Source organism: Phascolarctos cinereus, unplaced genomic scaffold, assembly GCF_003287225.1.
Source record: "Phascolarctos cinereus isolate Bilbo 61053 unplaced genomic scaffold, phaCin_HiC Scaffold_726;HRSCAF=1367, whole genome shotgun sequence".
Classification (NCBI taxonomy): domain Eukaryota; kingdom Metazoa; phylum Chordata; class Mammalia; order Diprotodontia; family Phascolarctidae; genus Phascolarctos; species Phascolarctos cinereus.
The window spans coordinates 116,294,741-116,315,459 of NW_027556098.1; the positions used below are offsets into that span (position 1 = coordinate 116,294,741).

At 39.9% G+C, this 20,719-nt stretch overlaps 1 protein-coding gene across 4 annotated transcripts in view; it reads right to left on the minus strand.

The window, feature by feature from the left end:
• MYLK (myosin light chain kinase) overlaps positions 1-20,719 on the minus strand; it is a 381,040-nt gene that overhangs the window by 138,022 nt on the left and 222,299 nt on the right. For all 4 annotated transcript variants that reach the window (XM_078146743.1, XM_078146744.1, XM_020985979.2 and 1 more), the window contains exon 12: positions 212-349. In XM_078146743.1, coding sequence (XP_078002869.1) covers positions 212-349 — 138 coding nt within the window. The remainder of the gene's footprint in view (positions 1-211; positions 350-20,719) is intronic.

Sequence of the window (20,719 nt, forward strand, 5' to 3'; positions counted from 1 at the left end):
CAAAAGCCAAAGATGTTTATATAATCACGGACTGGTGGTGGTTTTCCTCATGGCTCTAAGTTCCATGCTCTCTCTGAGAGATATCAACAGTGCCCTGAGCATAGAAACATCCTAGGAAAAGATGCTCCCTGATTTATAGTATAACTTCTCTCCATATCCCCAACTCCCCCAACTTCAGGAGTCAGAGATAAGACTACTCACGGTAACAGACCTGATATTTGAACTGTCATGATTACTTGGCTTCCATCCATGACCTCGAGGTCAGAGAGGCCTTTCAGGAAGATGGGTGGGGATGAATTGCAGGCAACCACAGATGTAGAGAAATCAGTTTCTTTACTGCTCTTCTTTTCTGTACAGTATGCAAGAAAACACAAGTCATTTGTTTGATGAATACTGATTAAAAACCAACACTATAAATAAACCACAATGCCATGGGTCGCCCTGGATAAAAGTTGGAGATGGGCCTTAGATATGTTTACAAGAAGGACATGATCCACTCTTACCTTTCTGGGATAACAGTATTTCTGTCTAGAAATTGAGAAATGGACAGGATGGGAAATGACACTCTGTCTTTGGAGCCCTGAGTATTCTAGGAATCTGGTTTCTCTAGAGAGCCTTAAGGGGAAGAATGCTGTCACTCAACCTCTTTGATGGGTCAGGGCTTCAAAGTCCAGTGCAGACAGCTAGACTTTTGATCACTTACAACTTCTTAAATGGCTCTCTGGCTGTGAGATTCACCATTTTACTCTGTCTCAGTAATCAATGAAGAAAAACAGGTTCAATGTGATTGTTCCTCTGAATCTGTCTCTTTTAAGCTGAAGAAGAAACTGAGGCAAAGCAGTAATGAACATAGTTCATACTAGTTCTTACATACAATTTTCTTTTTAAGTTAAAGGGACAGCCAGCATATACATCACTCTGTGCTAAGGAGGGATTTTTTGGCCCTAGTGGAAGGGATGGAGTGGGAGTCAAGGACACTGGCAGTGAGCTTAGGACTAGAACTCATAGCCTCTAGCCTATCATTCTGTCTACCAAGAAACCCAACCTTATGGGCTTTAAGTTATTCTATATCTCAATAATTAGATTTTCATTAGTTACTCCCAGGACTTAGGCATAGATTTCCATAAATTTACATGTCGCTTTATATAAATTCAAATCTGTACATTAAAGGCCATTAAAGGCCAAGATCCAAATGCAAAAACTGAATTAAACTTCTGTAATTGGGATCTCCTAGTAAAACATCCAAGGTTATGTACTGTGCACCGGATGAAGGTTTAACCAGAGGACAATTTCCTCCAGTTATTTTCCCTTGCCATTTAAAAAGAAATGGTTCCGGGGGTTTGATCTATCAAGGATGGAGCAGAGGTTAGGATACCATTCCCAGAATGAGTGGGGTTATATCCCCAGCATTCCAGGGCACTAAGTAGAGCCTCCAGAGGTTGACTATACTTCTCCAGGCTTCCAGGTTCCTGTCTTGTTGACCTAAGGGGAAGGCCAAGTCAGATGAAGGAACCCTAATAGGTGGCCGTGGAGGCTCACATATTGTAATTAATAAATCTAATTTCCTTGATTGATTGAGCCTAAGTAGCTAGGGAAGCCAGCTGCCTCAGGAGATTTGTGGAATTTCCTGTCTCAGCTCAGACTGAAAATACTGTAAGGACAATTTTTTTTTTTGCCTCCCCGAAGCACTCTCTGTTCCAGTCTCTCTCTGTCTTAGCCAGAGTTCCAAGTTTCAGGGAAGTACCAAACATGTGCTCTCATTTCTGGGTTTGGGGAGCAGTAAGGACTTCAGATTATCAGAAGCTCTTACCCAGGCTTCTCTTCCCTAAAATGGGCCAATAGTCACTGCTCAGATACCAACCTATGTCTCTTTTGCTTTATGTATGTGGACCACAATGCTTCAAATGACCATCTCAACCAGGTGATGCTAAAAATTATTGGCAGGACAGGTAGGTATCAGTTGAATAGGCACCCTTCCTTAGAAAAGCCCTTTTGCCAGGATGTCTTATTAATTTGCTTCTAATCTAAGCTCATCGCTTACCTAAGAGAAGCGCATACCTGTGTGCATTAACATTTCTATGCTGCCTGTATCAATAGCTAATTATCTGCAGGCCATCCTTTCATTCTGTGGACACTCCACCGCTAATATAAAATCTGTTAGTCACTATGTGCTAAGGAAATGCGGGCTCATTTTAATACCAGCCTGGGCCAAATGCCATCATCAAAGCAAAAAATGCTGTTTCAAAAAAACCAAAAAAACAAACTCCAAATCTCAAACCCACATAATGCCTTTCAGAGCCAAGTGAAAGGATTTTTCACTGCTCTGTATGACTACTGCAAATGTTTCCCCTCCATGGATGGATAACCAAGAAGGAATTAAATCCGCCTGTATCCTCACAGATCACGCAGAAGTCTTTTCTCTCAGGGTTATCCTATCTCCCTGAAGAATTACCACCTCATAAATTTCCCTTGTCCTTCTCTGATTCCCAGTTGCAGGATCATAGGATCATAGACATCCAGCTGGAAGGAGCCTGAGACAATTTAGTTCAACCCTCTTATTTCACTGATTAAGAACCCTGGGCCCAGAGAGGTTTGTCCAAGGTCCAGCAGGCAGGATTCGAACCCAGCCATCCTAACCCCAAATCCTGTGAGCTTTTCACTGTCCCAGCAGAAAGGCTCAAGAAATAATAGGTGTTGACAATGATCTAACGCAAAAAAAAAAAACCACCCCAAAAAGTGGGAAGAAATGTAAGAGACATTATAAAACAAACTGATTTATTATAGAGGTGTCAAACATGTTTGTTATTGTTGTTCAGACATGTCTGACTCTTTGTGATCCCATTTGCGGTTTTCTTGGCAAATATATATATACTAGAGTGGATTGCCATTTCCTTTTCCAGCTCATTTTACAGATGAGGAAATTGAGGCAAACAGGGTTAAGGGACTTGCCCAGAGTCACACAACTAGTAAGTATCTGAAGCCAGATTTGAACCCAGGTCTTCCTGACTCCAGGCCCAGCGCTCTATTCACTGTACCATCTAGCTGACCAGGACTAAAATGCAATTGGGAAATATTTAACAAAATAAATAAAAAGACAATAGAACATAGATACCATTAATATATGATTTCCCAAGTCAATATGTGGCCTACAGGGACTCTTACATATGGTTGGGTTAGTGGTCCCACTTGTATTTTATTTTTATACCACTGACATTACATATGGATAGAGAAATAAAGGAACAGATACACTAGAAAACTGAAGCCCAGGTAACTTGGAGAACATAGGCACCATTAAAAGAAATTTGTTAGAGGGACCTTTGGACCAAATGAGCACGAGGTGCTGGTAGGAATTTTTTTTTTTGGTGTGGATTTGCGATTTCAAGAGTGTGTACTGGTGTGTATACTTCCTCCACTTACGCAGATCAGTGACTTCTTTTAAACTTAGAATCTTAGAAGGCTTCCTGGGAACACTAAAGGTTAAGTAACTTGCTTGTGTTCATACCAGTTGACTAGAAAGAGACAAGAAGCATGACCTGAGCCCCGATTTTCCTGACTGCAAGGTTAGCTCACTGTTCATTATACCATGTTGCTGCCTCTCAGCAGTGAGAGGTGAGTTCAGGCTGGAAATGTCCAGCAGGGATGAACCTGCCCTCAAAGATTTGTGTTTGGAAGCAAAGCCTCTACTGTCTACATTAACTTTTCTGTGGAGTTGAGTTACAGATTATCACAGAATCATAAAATCAGAGGCATTAGACCATTGGGCTTCTTTTAATTAACCTGGTTTCCCTCAAGAGGGTCATGGAACAAAATATGGTTAAATATTGGTTGCTGTATTTGGTTCTGCCAGTGGATTTAGGCTTAGCTTGGCACATAGTAGGCACTTAATAAATGTTTATCAACTGACCGATTGGGGCATCCTCTTTTCCTCAGGCCACTGACAAATGAGCGAGATGGAACAGAGTCAGGACTGAGCTGATGGGTGGCAAGTGAAAGAGACCATGTGTCTTTAATGCATTCCAAAGTCAAAAATGAAGGATTTGGGGATTAGGAATACTTCTAAGGTCCACTATTTGATATGGCCAACCAAGAATGTACTCTGGAGGAAACCAAAATTCTTAGCTCCTCACCTAGGGAGCATGCTTCTCACAAGGCTGGGCTGGGTAGTATCCAGCTGACAGCTATTTTCTTTAAGGAGGAGGATGTTGTTCTGGCATGATTTGAATAGTATAGGGAACTCCTGGTGAGAAATCTCCCTCTACCAATGCTGATCAGCAACTCATTGCAATTTCATAACTGGGGGTCTGGGGGTCCTGAGAGATTAAGTGATTTGCCCAAGGCCACAAAGCCAGGATATGTTGAAGCAGGACTTGGAAGCAAGTCTTCCTCACTTCAAGGCACGCTCTATCTCTCTGTCTTTTTCTTTCTTTCTCTGTCTCGCTGTCTCACTCTCTCTCTCTCTCTCTCTCTCTCTCTCTCTCTCTCTCTCTCTCTCTCTCTCTCTCTCTCTCCCCTCTCTGTCTTTCTGTCTGTCTGTCTGTCTGTCTGTCTGTCTGTCTGTCTGTCTGTCTCTCTCTCTCTCCCCCTCTCTGTCTTTCTGTCTGTCTGTCTGTCTGTCTGTCTGTCTGTCTCTCTCTCTCTCTCTCTCTCTCTCTCTCTCTCTCTCTCTCTCACACACACACACACACACACACACACACACACACACACACACACCCTTCCACACATGTCTTCCAGACTAGGCATTTCAATTTAATCTACTAAACATGGAAAGCCTAGATCTGGCAATAACAAAGTAACGCCATTCCAATCCTGATGAAAAAGAATCCCCCAGCAACTGAGAACAAGAAACTTACAGTTCCACCATCTGAACTGGAGTGAGATAGGTTTTTGTTTTGTTTTTCTGATGTTTGCCCATGGAGTTTCATTTTCACCTGAGATTGTGTTTTCTTGTTGGAATGTGTGTTTGAATGTATCTGGAGTTAGAGGACCTGAGTCCCAGTCTTGGCTTTGCCATTAACTACCTGTATGACCTTGGCCAAGTCACTCTCTGGGCCTCATCTTTCTGATAGAATATAAAAAGAAGATTGCACTAGATAACCTCATGTCTTTTCCAGTTCTAACCCATTAGTTTATATGGCCAGCACACAGCACAGCACTTAGAACATAGTAGGTACTTAATAAATGTTTACTGATTAATTGATAAACCTATGATCCTACGAATATTTGGCTAGTCTGTGCCACAGATGAGTCCTATCTTAGAGGGAGGAGGCAAGTGGAAAAGAGAGGGGAACGTGAGGGACTCAGGTGAGAAGGGCCCAAAAGGAATGAACACAGGACCTTGAAACATTCATCCAGAGAGGGCAAAGTATGGCCCGGAAAAGCACAAATAGTTTGAACATTATGCTGGGGATGCAGGAAAAAGCTCAGAGCTGGGCCCAGACTGAGCCAGACTAAATATATATTCCAGATTTTTCCCACAACTGTGTGTCCTTCTGCTTTTGGAATGGCTGCTGCTTCCAAGTCCTCTCTCCTAAGAAAGAAATGATCTTTCTTCTAGAAATCTGAGCATCCTTGATTTACAGGTCCAGGATGAAAAAGAAAAGATGATCTTATCGGATGGTGCTATGGGACTTGGTGCTGGCAAAATAGAAACTTCTGTTGATGTTTTTCCAAGAAGACATTGAAAAAGGTCTCAGTCTCTCTGTCTCTGTCTCTGTCTCTCTTCATTCAAACAACAATGATCGACCACCTACTACATTCAGAGCTCAGTACTAGGAAAAGACACAGAGATGGAAGGAGATATCACTCATGCCCCGTGGTAGTTCCCAGTCTAATTGTCAAGCACTCATTGGCAGTCTGTAGCCAATTATATGAGGCATGGATTATGTCTCATTGAAACTTTTCCCAGTCTAATGGGGGAGATAAGATACACATAGGAAACAGATTTAAGAATACTTACAAAGCAACAGAGTAACAAATACAAATAAGTATAGCACAAATAGCAACCATATGTGTTCAGGGGATGTGGGATAAAAATCAGAGTGTGGTCAAGTTAAGCAGGCAAAATTTCCTAGAGGGGATAAGCAATCTCATCCACTCCCATAGCTTCAACTATCAGTTTGACACACATGACTCCCAGTCTGTATATACTTCCAGTCCTGATCTCTCTCTAGGCTTCCATTTCAAACTCTCCAAAGCAACATACCCACCTGGATGTCGCAGCAACACTTCAAAGTGAACATGTTCAGAATCAAACTTATTGTTACCACCTAACCACTGCTCCCTCTTCTGACTTCTCTATTTTATATCATTGGCATCAGTGTTCAACTAATGCCTCATGTCCAAAATTGGTATGGGACACGCCAAAAATCTTGAATTTTTCCTTTCAATCTTGTCTTCCATATAAATCAGCTGAAAAGTCCTGTCACTTCTCCTTTTGCAATTGCTTCTGAATCTATTCCATCCTCCATAGTCCTACTGCTGCCACCTAAGTACCTCACTTTCACCCACTTAGGGATTTCTAGCAGACTGTTAAGTGGTTGTGTCTAAGCCCAGCTAGCTGTCAACACCTCCAAAGGGCAAGAAACGTACCAACCAATCAGTCAACAAACATTTATTATGCACTTACTACATATTAAGCACTAAATAAAATAAACAAGAAAAAGAGGAGGAAAGAAAAAAAATTCATCACAAGGACAGCCTTGCAGAAAAAAAATGGCAGAGAGGTTGAAAAAAACCCAGTAAATCGAACAGGTTTCCACATAAGGAATAAATATCACAGGGTAAAAATGAGATGAAAATTCTAGAAGAGAGGGATGATACTGTGACTACAATTAGAAATGAGGAGAGAACATCATATCAAGTCATGTCAACAAGCAGCTCTCAGTGCCAGGCCCTACATAAGAAGCACTAGGGATACCAAGGAAGGCAGAGACAGACCCTTCCCTCAAGGAGCTCACAATCTAATGGGTAAACAACCATATGAAAATGAGCGATATATAGAATAAATAGGAAACAATCTCGTAGATTTGAAAAGCTCAATGAAGACTTAAAGGACAGAAATTGAAAGTTCTTAAAGAAAAATTTAAAGACCCAAACAAAAGAACAGACAGTCTAAAACAGACATTAGAAAATCTCAGTAAAGTACCTCTCAATCTGATCAAAAACACATGCTGGCAAGGAGAGATCAAATCTAGAAAGGTCTCACCTACACCAGATTTATTGTAATGCTTTCTGTAGGAGTGACGAACTAGAAAGTAGGTACATGTGAGTTGAGAAAAGGCTAGATAAACTATTTATATGCATTTATATGCTGGAATATAACTGAACTTTCAGAAACTGTACAAAGAATTATGAGAAGAATGAGGAGACTTAAGTGAACTGATGAAGAGTGAAATCATCAGAATCAGGAAAACAATTTACACAATATAAATTTAAAGCCTCCCCACCCCCAAAAAAAGAAAGACAGAAAAAGAAACTGCATGACACATAACATTAGCAGCCTACCTTGGCCCCAGAGATGAAAAAAAAATGTATCCCCCTCCTTCATCTGGAAAGACAAGGGATTAGGAATATGGAATAAAGCGTATATTGTCACACATGTCAGCCTTGGTTGATATGTTGGCTACTTTTGCTGAATTGACTTTTTTTCCCAAATTTTTATTAGAAAGAATGGTTCATTGGATAGAAGAGGGGGAAGGTATTCAGAAATTTCAGTGCCATAAAAGAAAAAGTTATCAACACAATTTTTTAAAAAGGAAAATACAGCTGAAAGGTCTTGAACACAAAAACATAGAGATGAAAAAAGAGTATAAGAAAAAATTTTTAAACAAACAAAACAGAAAGAACATTTGAGGTCTCTATAAACTAAAGTAAACTCTTTTGAAAACAAAGCTAAAGAAATTAACAAGGGGCAGCTAGGTGGCACAGTGGATAGAGCACCAGGCCTGGAGTCAAGAAAATCTGAGTTCAAATTCAGCCTCAGACACATAACACTTAGTAGGTGTGTGACCCTGGGAAAGTCACTTAACCCCATTGCCTAGTCAAGAAGAAAAAGAAATTAACAAGCTAAAATAGTTAAACCCTAATGCTATATTTCAGGAAATCATTCAAGAATACTGCCCAGATATATTGAAAGAAGAGGGCAACGTGCAGCTCAACAGAATGTATAAATACCATCAAAGAGGAACCACAAGTTTAACTCACTGACAAATGCAATAACCAAGTTCCAGAGCTTCAGCATTAATCACATATCAAGGGGAGAAAAAAACAGTCTAAATTGAGCAGGACTATTTATCAGCATGGTACAGTAGAAAGGAACATTGGATTTGAAGTTGGAGGACCTGAGTTCAAATTCTGACTCAGACACTTATTAGCTGTATGTCCCTGGGCAAAATCACTTAATCTCTGAGGCTCACACTCCTTTTCTGTAAAATGAGGGGGCTGGATCAAAAGCTTCTCAGGTCCCTTAGAGTTGTGAATCTATAGTCCTAAAACCTCAGAGAAATGAGGGAAAGCAAACTCAGCATAATAATTCATGAAAAGAGATTGATATAAGGATTAGAAGCATTCCTATTGGCAAAACCAGAGGAGAACAGGCAACTGATACACAAATTCATTAAACAAAAGAAACTTAATAAAGATAATTAAGTCCAGGTAGTCTGATAAAGAACAAATGATAAATTAGTGTATATTTATTCTAAGAAAGAGACAAAGTCTTTTAAAAGCTCTACCTTCCCTGAGGGTCATAGACCAAAGCGACAAATGCTTAAAGGGACATCAGATAGAATTATCCCTGGGGTTGAAAGAAATAGGAAGGAGAAAAAGTATATTAATATCTCCTCACCACAGATAAAAATGGTGAGGAGATGGTTAAAGTCCTAAATCATACTCTTCTCTGGGTTTCTAAAGGAAATTGTTAAAATAATAATAATAATAATAGGAAAAGAAGAATCATTTTGGGCTAGGTAGGGAAGTTGTTTGTGCTATATGAATATAATGGCAAATGAAAGTGGAGCATAGTTTCAAGAAAAACAAGTCCAAGGAGTCTAGCAATGATTTTTTAAAAAGTAACAAAGTATGAAGACAGAGGGAAAAGCAAACTTGACAATTTTAACCTTGAATGTTAGTGGACTAAACTTGCCTATAAAATAGAATAGAGCTGCAGAATGAATTAGAAAATGGAACCTATGGAAATATACTTAACCATGAAGTCACATGCAGAGTTAAAATCTTGGGCTGGAATAAAAGGTATTATTATACTTCAGGTGAATCTACCCCCCTGGGCATGGGACAGATGGGTCAATAAATCATTTGTGGAACTTACACCTTAGAGGTCATCTATATCCATATTCTCATTTTACAAGTGAGGAAACTTGGATAAAATAATACTAAAGATCACAAAGGCAGTAAATACCAGATCTAGGATTCAAATCCTGCTCCCAGGACTCCAATTTGAGCACTCTCTTCTCTCTCTTACATCACTCACATCCAGAGAAAGCGTTCTAGGACATTGTAAGCTGACTGTTTACAAGTATTGATGTTCTTTAGGAATTCCCTTTTGCTAATAGACAGGTTTTCATATAATCCCAAAGCAGGAATGGTCCTTTAATAATTTACGCCTACAAAAAAGGGCACAAATTTTAATATTTATGCTTCCACCCCATTTGCCCTAAATTCCAATAGGTTTGAATGTCTTCAACAGAGACCAACAATATCTTCGCACCACATTTGTATTCCTCCCTCACCCCAAGATATATGAGAGTACAACAGAGGCAAAGTACAGCTTGAAAGAACTCACAAAACACCAAAGAAGAATCCCAAGTTCAACTCACGCAGAAGTGCAGTAACCAAGCCCCAGAATTTCTGCATTAAAAGTTCTTCACACATCCAGGAAAAACAGTCTAAATTGAGCAGGACTACTCATCAATACATGGCATAATGGGTTTGCGACAGAAAAATAGTCCTCTTCATCCTTCATTCCATCCAAGGAAGCAAAAATCAAAAGCTAAAAGTTGCTTGTATGCCTGGTCTAAACTGTAACATACACAGTCATGACATCACAAGCCACCCTCCTCCCTTCTCATGACAGTGATGTATAAGTAGGCTTTGTTCTCACTTCTCTCTGCTTTTCCCACTGTCCTGACCTTGAATGTATTAGTTTCTTTCTTTGCTCTTGGCTCCAGATCTCCACATCTCCATATCTTAGTTACTCACAAGGCCCCTCAGTCACATTTTTCTTGACTATTGATTCATTTGGCCTTATGACACATTATAGGCTCCTCTAATATGTTTCTTTTCTACTTAAGTAGGTTAGCTACTTGCACAAAGGGTAATCACCAAGAAGTCATGTAACATCTTCAAGGAACAAAACTTACTGTGGAAAGGGGGAGAGGGATAACTTGTGGACTATGCCCTGCCAGATTCTATAAACACATTGAATTAGCACATTGTTACTGAGCCTTAATCTTTTTTTTTAAATTGTGCGTTGAGTTTTGTCCCTGTATTTCTATCTCACACAATACACCTACCCACTCTTAAACACTAAGTTCCTGGACTGGAAGAAACGTGGTAGGTAGACTGCTGGACATAGACTTGGGAAGAACTGCCATCAAATCCTCTACAAGCTGTTTGACCATAGCAAGTCACGCAATCATTTGGTGCCTCCATTTCATCTACATAATGGGGATAATGATATTTGTGACATCTACTTCATAGAGTTATGAGACTCAGATCAGATAATGCATACAGAAAACTGAGAATTCAGTCAAATGTCAACTTTTTCAGGGTAGGGGCTATTTCATTTCTTGTTTTTGTACCCTCAACACAATGCCTTGAACATGAGAATGGAGTACGTGCTGCTTGAATGCAATGGAATATATTTCCCAGTTTGGTTTTGTTTTCCTCCCAGACAAGAATAGGGAGAATACTACATGGCTCCAATCTTGGGTCCCTCCAGACTGGGTTTGGTATGAGCTTTACAAGGTCGAGCCAGATACCAAATTGGCTTTCTTTCCAAAATGAAGGAATGGGAGGAACCGTCTGCAAGGCAAAAGATAAGCAAACCTTCTGATGGCATCGTCCCGGGATCAATGCAACACCCATGATAGTGCTCAGAGAGCAATACGAGATACAGTCCTCATGGACTCTGCACAGTAAAGTGTCTTAATCACAGCCACCTAAGCCAGAGGAAGAAATATTACTTCCTACCAATGTCTCCAAACCTACCCTCTCTTTTCTTTGTCTGCTACACTTCTAACTGTGCTCCCATTTGTATCACATACAACATACCACACATCACGACTTATCAAATCCCCTAAAAGTAGAAATGGTACCTAGAAGCCACTTGAACAGTCACAGAGACATTAATCACAAAATGCAAACATGAAACTAAATGAGAAGCATTAGCTGGAAATATGAAAGGAATTAAGACCAATTTAAAAAAAGAAAAAAACAACTTCTTCCTCTCATTTGGGAGTCTTCAACATGGGTCTCTGAAAAATAGCTTACAAATTCTTGTAATCTTCACTCTCCAGAGCATTCCTTCATGTTATAAATTTCATTCTATATAAGACACTGACATTATCCTCAGGTATCTAGAGAATATGTAGTTGCTTACATTCTTTATGTAGAGTCATCTGGTCATATCGCTCTTCTGCTCAAATGTCTTCCATGACTCCCTATTGTCTATTGAATAAAGTTCAAATTCCTTAGTCTGGAATTCAAGGCTCTTTATTATCAGCTATCAATCTACTGTTCTGGATTGACCTCATACTATGCTCACATTGAACTAGGCTATTTGCCAGCCAGCTTTACCTCCATGATTTTATTCATAGAGATAGAGACTGGAACTATGATTTCATTGGCACAGGGAATTCCTAGGTGAGAAAACTCTCTCTGCCAATGCAGACTGGCACCCTGTCTGCAGGGGATGGCTTAGAGAGTTGCCTAGAGTAATGAGAGCTTAAGTGATTTGTCTAGGGTCACACAGCCAGTATGTGTCAGAGGTGGGCCTTGAACCTATGTCTTTCTGGTTTCAAGGCCAGCTGTTCATTCATTATGCCATACTGATGCTCTCATGCTTTTGTACATTCTTTTTCTTATACCTGAAATGTTCTTTGTTCCCTGTATTTGTCAGCTTAAAAAAAATCCTATGCAAACTCAACTCAAATGAGTTCTACTCTAAAACTTTTCTTGTGATTACAACCCATAATGGCAAATGGTCTCTTCTTAGATCTGGCATGTCAGTTTGGGCCTCTCTTCAGCATTTATGTTCCATTTTATAGACTACTTCACATTGGGCTTTAAATTTTACATAGCACTTTCATCATAACAACCTCATGAGGTAGGTAGATAAAGCAACATCATCATCATTTTATAGATGAGAAAAGTGAGGGCCAGAGAAGTCACACAATTAGTAAATGCCAGAGCCCTGCTCCTGTGTTTCCCTCCACTTTCGGCTACAAAGAGTTAAGACTCAGTAAGTAGTTTGAAGTTCTAGGAGGGCAAAAAAGCCCTGCAAAATTTGAAAAAGAATTTGCAGTTGGTAATCTGCTATGTAATCATGACCCATGCCCTATAGCTTCTTTGCTCTGAAGTTTTTAATCTTGGCACTGGGAGAGTGAAACAGAGTGAAGCAGGAACAGGGAGAGTATAAGAAAGGGAAAGAAAGAGAGGAGGTGGGGAAAGGAGAAAAATAGGGCAGAGGGGAATGAAGGACACAGAATATGCATATGCAGGCACATTCCTGAGTTCTTTCTCTTGCCCTTCTGAGCCAGTTTCTTATTCCCCAGTTATTTCCCCAGTACTCTGAACCACCAGAAATTACTCAAAGAGGTTCTCAGTCAATTTAGATCTGACTGAAAACTTGCTATTATGGCTAGGGAAGGATCATTTTTATAACAAACTGGTATCAGATGTAAAAAAAAAAAAGGCCCTATTTTACTATATGTTTTCGAAAGTATGCAACACAGTGACCACTAGTATTCACTCCAGCTGCCCCATCAGCCCTCAGGACTCACGTCTTGTCTATCTGTCTTTACTTATGTACATACTTCTATTCCTCTTCTTTCTCTCCAACTTAAAACTCCTGAAAACTGGGGTCCATATTACCCCTTGCTGTTATTTGCTGTTACTTAAAAGAAGTGGCTTTGTAAGATATTCTTCTCTTCCTCCAGAAGCTGCTTTTCCCTGTTTAGGATACTAATTAGGACCATCTATTAGATCAGGGGTTCTTAACATTTATTTGTGTCATGGATCCTTTTAGCACTCTAGGGAAGCCTACAGACTCTTTCTCGGAATAATGTTTTCAAATGCATAAAATAAAATACATAGTTTTACAAAGGACACCAATTTTCTAAAATAGCAATTCACAGCCAAAGTAAGGACAGAGCCATATCTTGTCCAGTTTTGTCTTTATTATCTTCACCCAGGGCCTCATACAGTGTATTGCACATAGTAATAAACAATAGTCATATTTTAAAAATGCTTTCATCAGTCAACTAGTATTTATTAAAAACCTATTATGTGCAAGACATTGTGCTAATGCTGAGGTGGAAAGAAAAAGGAAAGAAAGGCAAAAGACAGTCCTGGCTCTCAAGAAGCTCCCAGTCTAATGGGTGAAACAACATGCACAAAACTATGTACGAACAAGCTATGGACAGGATAAATTGGGGCTAATCAGCAGAGGGAAGGCATTGGCATTAAGGGGACTCAGGAAAGCCTTTCTGTAGCAGGTGGGACTGAGCTGAAACTTGACAGGGCTAGGGAGACCAGGAGGAGAGCTCCAAGCATGGGCTTTATAAAGTGGTTTAAGGTTTATAAAGCACTTAATGACTTTGTAAAGTAGGTAAATGTTTGTCGAATGTCACCGAAAGCAATATTTACAGAAAAATAAACACCTCAGTGAAGAATGAGACACAGGTTTTCAGTAACGGCCAACATCTGAAATTGCTTTAGTCACTGTACTTATCTGCTGCAATGGCTGTGTGACCCTATTTTGGGGAAGAGAGGCAGGAAAACTGGTGAATAGTCATAATGACTAAAAAAAGAGCACCAAGAATCAAGAAAAACATTTAAAAATACACAGAAGAGAACAAAGGGAAGTTCCAAAGGAAACAGACAAGCAGGTTAGTTTTGTTATTATCAGGCTAAATTTCACATGTACTTAAAAAAAACTGTACAAAACAGAAGCTCATGGTTTTATACAGAGAGTTCATCTTCTGTTCTTTATATGTTGAAATACATGTTAATAAAAGTTAAGTTCATAATAAAAAAAATCTGGCTACCCTTTCCACTAACCCTTAATAATTATATAAACTCAATCCTTTCTTTCTCTAGATTTCTAAAAATTATATGTATTTTCAACTAACAAACACTTATGTTCTCCCCCCCACAACTCCTCCTCCCACCCCAAACCTAGGAAAAAAGAAAAACAAAACCTTTGTAACAAACGTGCCATCAAACAAAACAAATGAGCGCAATGGTCATGTTCAAAAATCTTTATCTAATGCTGCATATTTAGTCCATTGCCTCTCTTGTTGTGCAGGAGGTGTTTCTCTAGGATTTTATTTATTTGTTCATTCATTCATTAGTTTATTTGTTTGTTTGTTTGTTTATGTGTTTTTGCTAGGCAGTAGGGTTAAGTGACTTGCCCAAGATCACACAGCTAGTAAGTGTCAAGTATCTGAGTCCGGATTTGAACTCAGGTCCTCCTGACTCCACAGCCGGTGTCTTTAGGATTACTAACTTTTCCTTCCTTTTTCTCACTCATGATAGGTCAGGCCTTGGAATTCAGCATCCCTGAGATCTTTCACTTGTGTCTGGCCACTTGTGATCAGAGCTTCTATCTGCTGCTGCTGCTGCTGATTTCTATGGAGGTTGATCTCTCCCTTCAATTCCATCTAATCCAATTCAACAAACACTTGTTAATTAACACTTATTAAGTACCTACTAAGTGCAAGGCACTATACTAGGTATCTGGGATACAAAGACGAAAAATACCATAATCCCTGCTTTTAAGAACCTTATAGTCAGTCTACTGGGGGATGGGGTGGGGAGAGATGAAATATACACAGGTAAGTATAATATGAGGTAGAATGTGATACAGACATCAGACAGATTTCACAGAAAGTATCTTAGGATTTTTTGAGAAGAGAGATCTTTCAAGTCAGCTGGGAGAATCAAAGAAGGCTTCATGGAGGAGATGGCACCTGTGTTTGTTTTTGAAGGAAGATAAGGAATGTCACATAGTCAGCTGGGTGGTGCTGTGGGTAGAGTACCCAGGCTTGAAGCTCAGGAAAATCTGGATTCAAATCCAGTCTTAGACACTTACTAGTTATGTGACCTTGGGCAAGTCCCTTAACCCTGTTTGCCACAGTTTCTCAACTGTAAAATGAGCTGGAGAAGAAAATGGCAAACCCTTCTACTATCTTTGCCAAGAAAACCCCAAATGGGGTCACAAAGAGTCTGGGATTCTTGGGGTGACTGAAGAGACTGAACCACAAAGGAAATTAAGGTGGTGGAGCAGCCATGTTCATACACGAGAGAGGGGATGTATTTGAAAGGCATTGTAGAATCAACAGGAGTAGGCAATTAATTGATTGAATGTAGGAATGGAGAAAGAGTTTGAGTCAAAGATGACTCCAAGGGTTTAAGTCTGGCAAACTGTAAGGATAATGAGACCTAAGAAAAATAGGTGAGGTGGAAGAAGGGGCAGGGGGATGATGCCATCAGTTTGGTCTATGTTAAGTTTGAGAGGATGACTGCACACCCACTTGAGCTGGAACGAAGAAGGGAATTACAACTGAATATGCACTACTTACACAAGCAGAGAGGTCATAAATGAACCCATGAGAAGAGATGAGATCATTAAAGGAGTGTCAAGAGAGAAGAGGGCTTAGCATAAACCCTTGGGGAATATCTCCCTTCTCCCCCAAACTCTACCATTCTTAACCACAGTCTAGGTGGTAAAAAAAATTCCTATTACATACATACTACATCTGTTTTTCTATTACATGAATTAGTAAAAAAGCATTTATGAAGTACATCCTAAGTGCTAAGTTCTAAGTTGCTCACAGATACAAACACAAACATATAACATTTCTGGCCTGCAAGGAACTTAATGTTCTAATAGGATGAGACCACACCCATAGGAGAGTGGTGGCTTGGGGTGGGAGGTACCTTAGTCAAAAACTTGTATGATTAGAAAAGAAGATAGGCCCTCACAGAATGAGAATAGGGAAATTGATAGCTGCCCTGAGTATGACAGTGGTAACAGCAAATGCTGAAAGATTAAGAGGAAGCATGTTGCGTTGATCTTTTGTGGAAGACTGATAAGAAAGTACGGATGAGAATCGCTATGTAACTGGAAAAGGTAGTCATAGCAGTAAAATCTCAGATCCAATGTATGCAATATGTGTGTGCGTGTGTGTGTGTACATGTATATGTGTATATGGGCATGTGTGTGTATGTGTACTGCATGTGAAGAAAAAAAAAGATCATTTTTAAACTGAAGTATTAAAGTGATCCTCACATTAAATCTCTACTTTAATGTTTCATCATGGAATGGAGGTATCATGTACTCTCAATGGCTAAGCCAATGCACCACAAACTCTGGAAGTAAGACCTGAAGTATTTTTATATTTAATAATAAGAAATAATTTTAATAATTTAATAACAAAATAATCATTTTATATTTAATTTTATTGGCTCTTGAGGTAAATTTACTGGGGCCTGGGGAAACACTTGTCAGATCTCTAATCATCCTGGGACTGACCCTATCTGTAGATTGAATATGGTATAGAGAGGCATTTCTCTCCTGGAACAGGTTGGTGCCTGTCACAAGAGGGCCTGGAGACCAGGATGTAGCTCTCTCCTCTCATTGGAAAAGTGAGGACAAGGAAAGATCCTCTTCTCTGTGGGTGGCAAGGTCCCTGGAATATTCTACCCTTATCTCCTTATCTACAGCTCATTCCTGGTGGGGGGGGTTGGGGAGAAGAGAGAGAGAGAGAAGAGAGGAGAAGGGAGAGGGGAGATCAGAGAGGGGAGATGGGAGAGGGGAGAGACAGAGAGACAGAGCACAGATCTAAGATCTGGAGCTAGAAGCAGCTATCTAATCTAACCTCTCCTTCCTCTAGAACTGTGATCTCATGATACTGTCAGGCAGTTCCTATCCTCACCTGCTCCTTGCTCAGGGACTTACCCAAACGGGTTGAGGATCCATGTGGGAAAGAAGTATACCACATCTCCCTTTGCCCAAACAGGGTGTTAGTGTCCTAGAACAAAGTCCCATTTGCCCAATCTCATTATGGCTGAGCTCCCGATAGAAAGACCACGAATATCAGAGTCAGACCATACTGATACTATCAGTGCGGCCTTGGACAAGTCATTTAACATATCTGGGCCTCGGTTTCCTCATTTGTAAAAAAGAAAGGATTGGATTAGTTGGCTTCTGAGGTACCTTCAAGCTCTGTCTAGACCTATGATCATTGGTGCCTGTGGAGCAGCTCCTTGCACATAGGGAATGACTTGGCCATAGTAACACAGGAGATCGATAATATTAGTTTTATGTGACCTCTTCCATCTCAGAATTGACAGAGATCAGTGATAGAGAAAATGGGGTATAGGGAGTTAAGAATCACAAAGTTCTCAGACCCTCTACAAACAATTTAATTGGTTGTATTCTTAAAATCACCCTCCTAGATCAATACCTTGTCATGCTAGAGGGGCTTGCCTAGCTCAATGAAACTATGAGCCATGCCATACAGGGTTACCCAAGACAGACAGGTCATAGTGGAGAGTTCTGACCAAAAAATGATCCATTGGAGAAGGAAACGGCCAACCCCTCCAGTACCTTTGCCAAGAAAACCCCTTGGACAGTATTAAAATGTTAAAAGTGATGATATCAGAAGATAAGCCCTTCTTACCAGAAGGTGTCCAAGTGGAGGACAGAAAGTCCTGGCATGCTATGGTCCACAGGGTCACAAAGAATTGGACACAACTGAACAATAACAACTGTCAAGACTAGATGTTTGCCTAGTGGTCAACCATTTAACAATCATCTATGGAGAATTATGAATATACATAGTAGGAGTCATACAGTATGGGTAGAAATGGGAGGTACTGCAATCACTGCCAGTGGAAAGACTAGCCACATTTGTGATAGCACAGCACCATCAAAGTTATTATTCCACAAAAGAGAAAGAGAGGAGAGGAAGAAGGTGCCACAGCAACTGGGAAGAGCATCCCTACTTTCATAACTTGAGTCTTTCCTTGACAATTCTGGCTCATGAATATGGCCACATGGATACAACGAACCATAGTTTCTTTTATCTAAATTCTTTCTGATCATCCTTGTATCTCCTAAAATTTCCCTGCAGAAAATTTGTTCAGAACTCCCTGTCAAAAGTACCTAGTCTTACAGTAACCTCTCTAACAAACAAGAGAGAAGAGATGAGTCCATTTATTTTCAGGTAACTGATGATGCCTTCCTTCTTGGGCACCGGCTATCCTGCTTGATTATGTACAGTAACAACTCTCCAAGAGGATTAGCTGTCTCCCAACTTCTGCCACCCTAAGGAACCTTGTTCCAAACCACCATCTGAATACAGTGAGTACAAGACAAAATGTCCTTTGCTTACTACTAGCTGAGATTCAGGGACCCCCCTGCCACCTTGTTCCTCTCCCAAGTTCCCAAAGGGCCATGTTTTCCTGAAAGGGGAGCTTTTTTCCATCATCTGAAAGGCAGCCCTGCCCTCTCCTGTTTCCAGAGGCACTCCTCCAAGCTGCAAATCTCCTTGGAAGCGTTTGAATTCTCTTCCAATAAACAACCTGTCTCTTAACCAAATAAAATCTATTTGGAGTGTCAGCAAAATTGCTTCTGTGAAGCAAGAAGAAGCCTTCCCTTCCACCTTTCTCCTTTTAGAAAAGCCTCCATGATCCTTCTTCTCCATTCCAAACTTCTCCAGAACTTCATACTAACAAACAAACAAAACATGATTACGGATTTCAGCAAAGACAGAATGAGGGGGAAAGGCAGACTTTGCTACTAAGAAAATTATTACAGGAGGCAGTATAGTAGGGTAGCTCTGGAGTCAACCTAGGTTCAAATCACACTTTTGATGTTTGCTACCTATATGACCTTATGCAAAGTCCCCTAACCTCCTTGGGTCTCAGTTTACTCATTTACAAAATGAGGGGGTTGGACTAGATGCATTCAGAAGTGTCTTCTACCTCTGTATCTAGACTCTATGACATCTATATAGTGTTTTTTAAAAAAAAATTTAATTTATAGAATGAAACAAGCATTTCTATAACATAGTATAATAAAAAATTATACTTGATTGCACATGAAACTGCAAATCTACTATGTACAACTTGCTATTCCTTTTAAACATACAACAAAGTTATCATGTAAATTTCATATTTTTCCTTTTCTTCAACCCCTCTACCCCCCCTCCACCTAGAGATGGACATCATTACACATAAATAGGTTATAAAAGTTTGCAAAGCACTTTTATGTATGTTATTTCATTTGAACTGGACAATAATCCTGTGAGGTAAGATACTTTCTTTTTTTTCCTGGTCTGGATCTGTGATTTCATCAGAGGGGATAACTCTGGTGTAAAAAGTCCCTCTACCAATATAAATCGACCACTCTTCCGTAACTTTTAGTGTTGGAGAGCTGCCTTAGCCACTGACAAGTCAGGTGACTTATCTGTAGTCCCAGAGGCATCAGTTGAAGCTGGGACTTTATGACCCAAAAGCCCTGCTGGGCTGCCTGTCTGACCAGGAGAAAAGATCTCTGGCCAGTACAGGTTGACTTGACATTCTGGTTTTCAGAAGGGAAAAAAAAAAAAGCAAAAATTGCAATCTTCCTATTGATTTCTTAGTTAGCACAAATGATAATTATTGGGGGATTGGGGGTAAGGCTTCTCCTGACAGTGCAGTCCCAAGAGTTATACTGCAAAATCTTACCAATTATTTGAAAATTTCAAAAATTACTTTTTTGGGGGGGTATAATGTAGACAGCCCAGATTTTTAAAAAAAGTAATATGGGACACTTTGATTAAAATACTTTTTTTCTCTCCTAACCTTTTTTTGTAGCAAGCAGTCACTCTAAATCATTCCACTGACATTAAAACTGCCCTCAGAATTGCAATGATCCTTCACATAAATAAGCATTGTCACAAAATATCTGAAGGCTTCACTAAGGATTCTAATTGAGAGAGCTTGGAGAGAAGTCCCTTGAATTTTGTCCTTCTATTCAGCTGTTCTTTATTCTGATTCCTTCAACTCTCCTACCCTATAAAAACATCCAAGGGTAAGGGCAGCTTGAAGCATATGGGTGGAAGAGACAGAGGAACAGTCAGAGTCTCTATCTCAGCTTGAGTTGAGGATGTTTATGGGCATATTGTTTATGGGATGCTAAATGCAGCCATGGATAGAGCACTGCACCTGGAGTTACGAAGAGCTGAGTTCAAATCATACCCCTGGATTCTTACTAGCTGTGTAAACCCAGGCAAGATTTAACACTCTGTCTACCTCAGTTTCCTCATCTGTTAAATGGAGATATAATAATAGCACCTATCTCCCAACAGCTGTTGTGAGGAACAAATGACGTAAGATATACAAAGTGCTTTGCAAATATAAATGCTAGCTATTATCTATAAAAACAAATTTTAACATCTGTTTTAAAAATTTTGAATTCTGAATTCTTTTC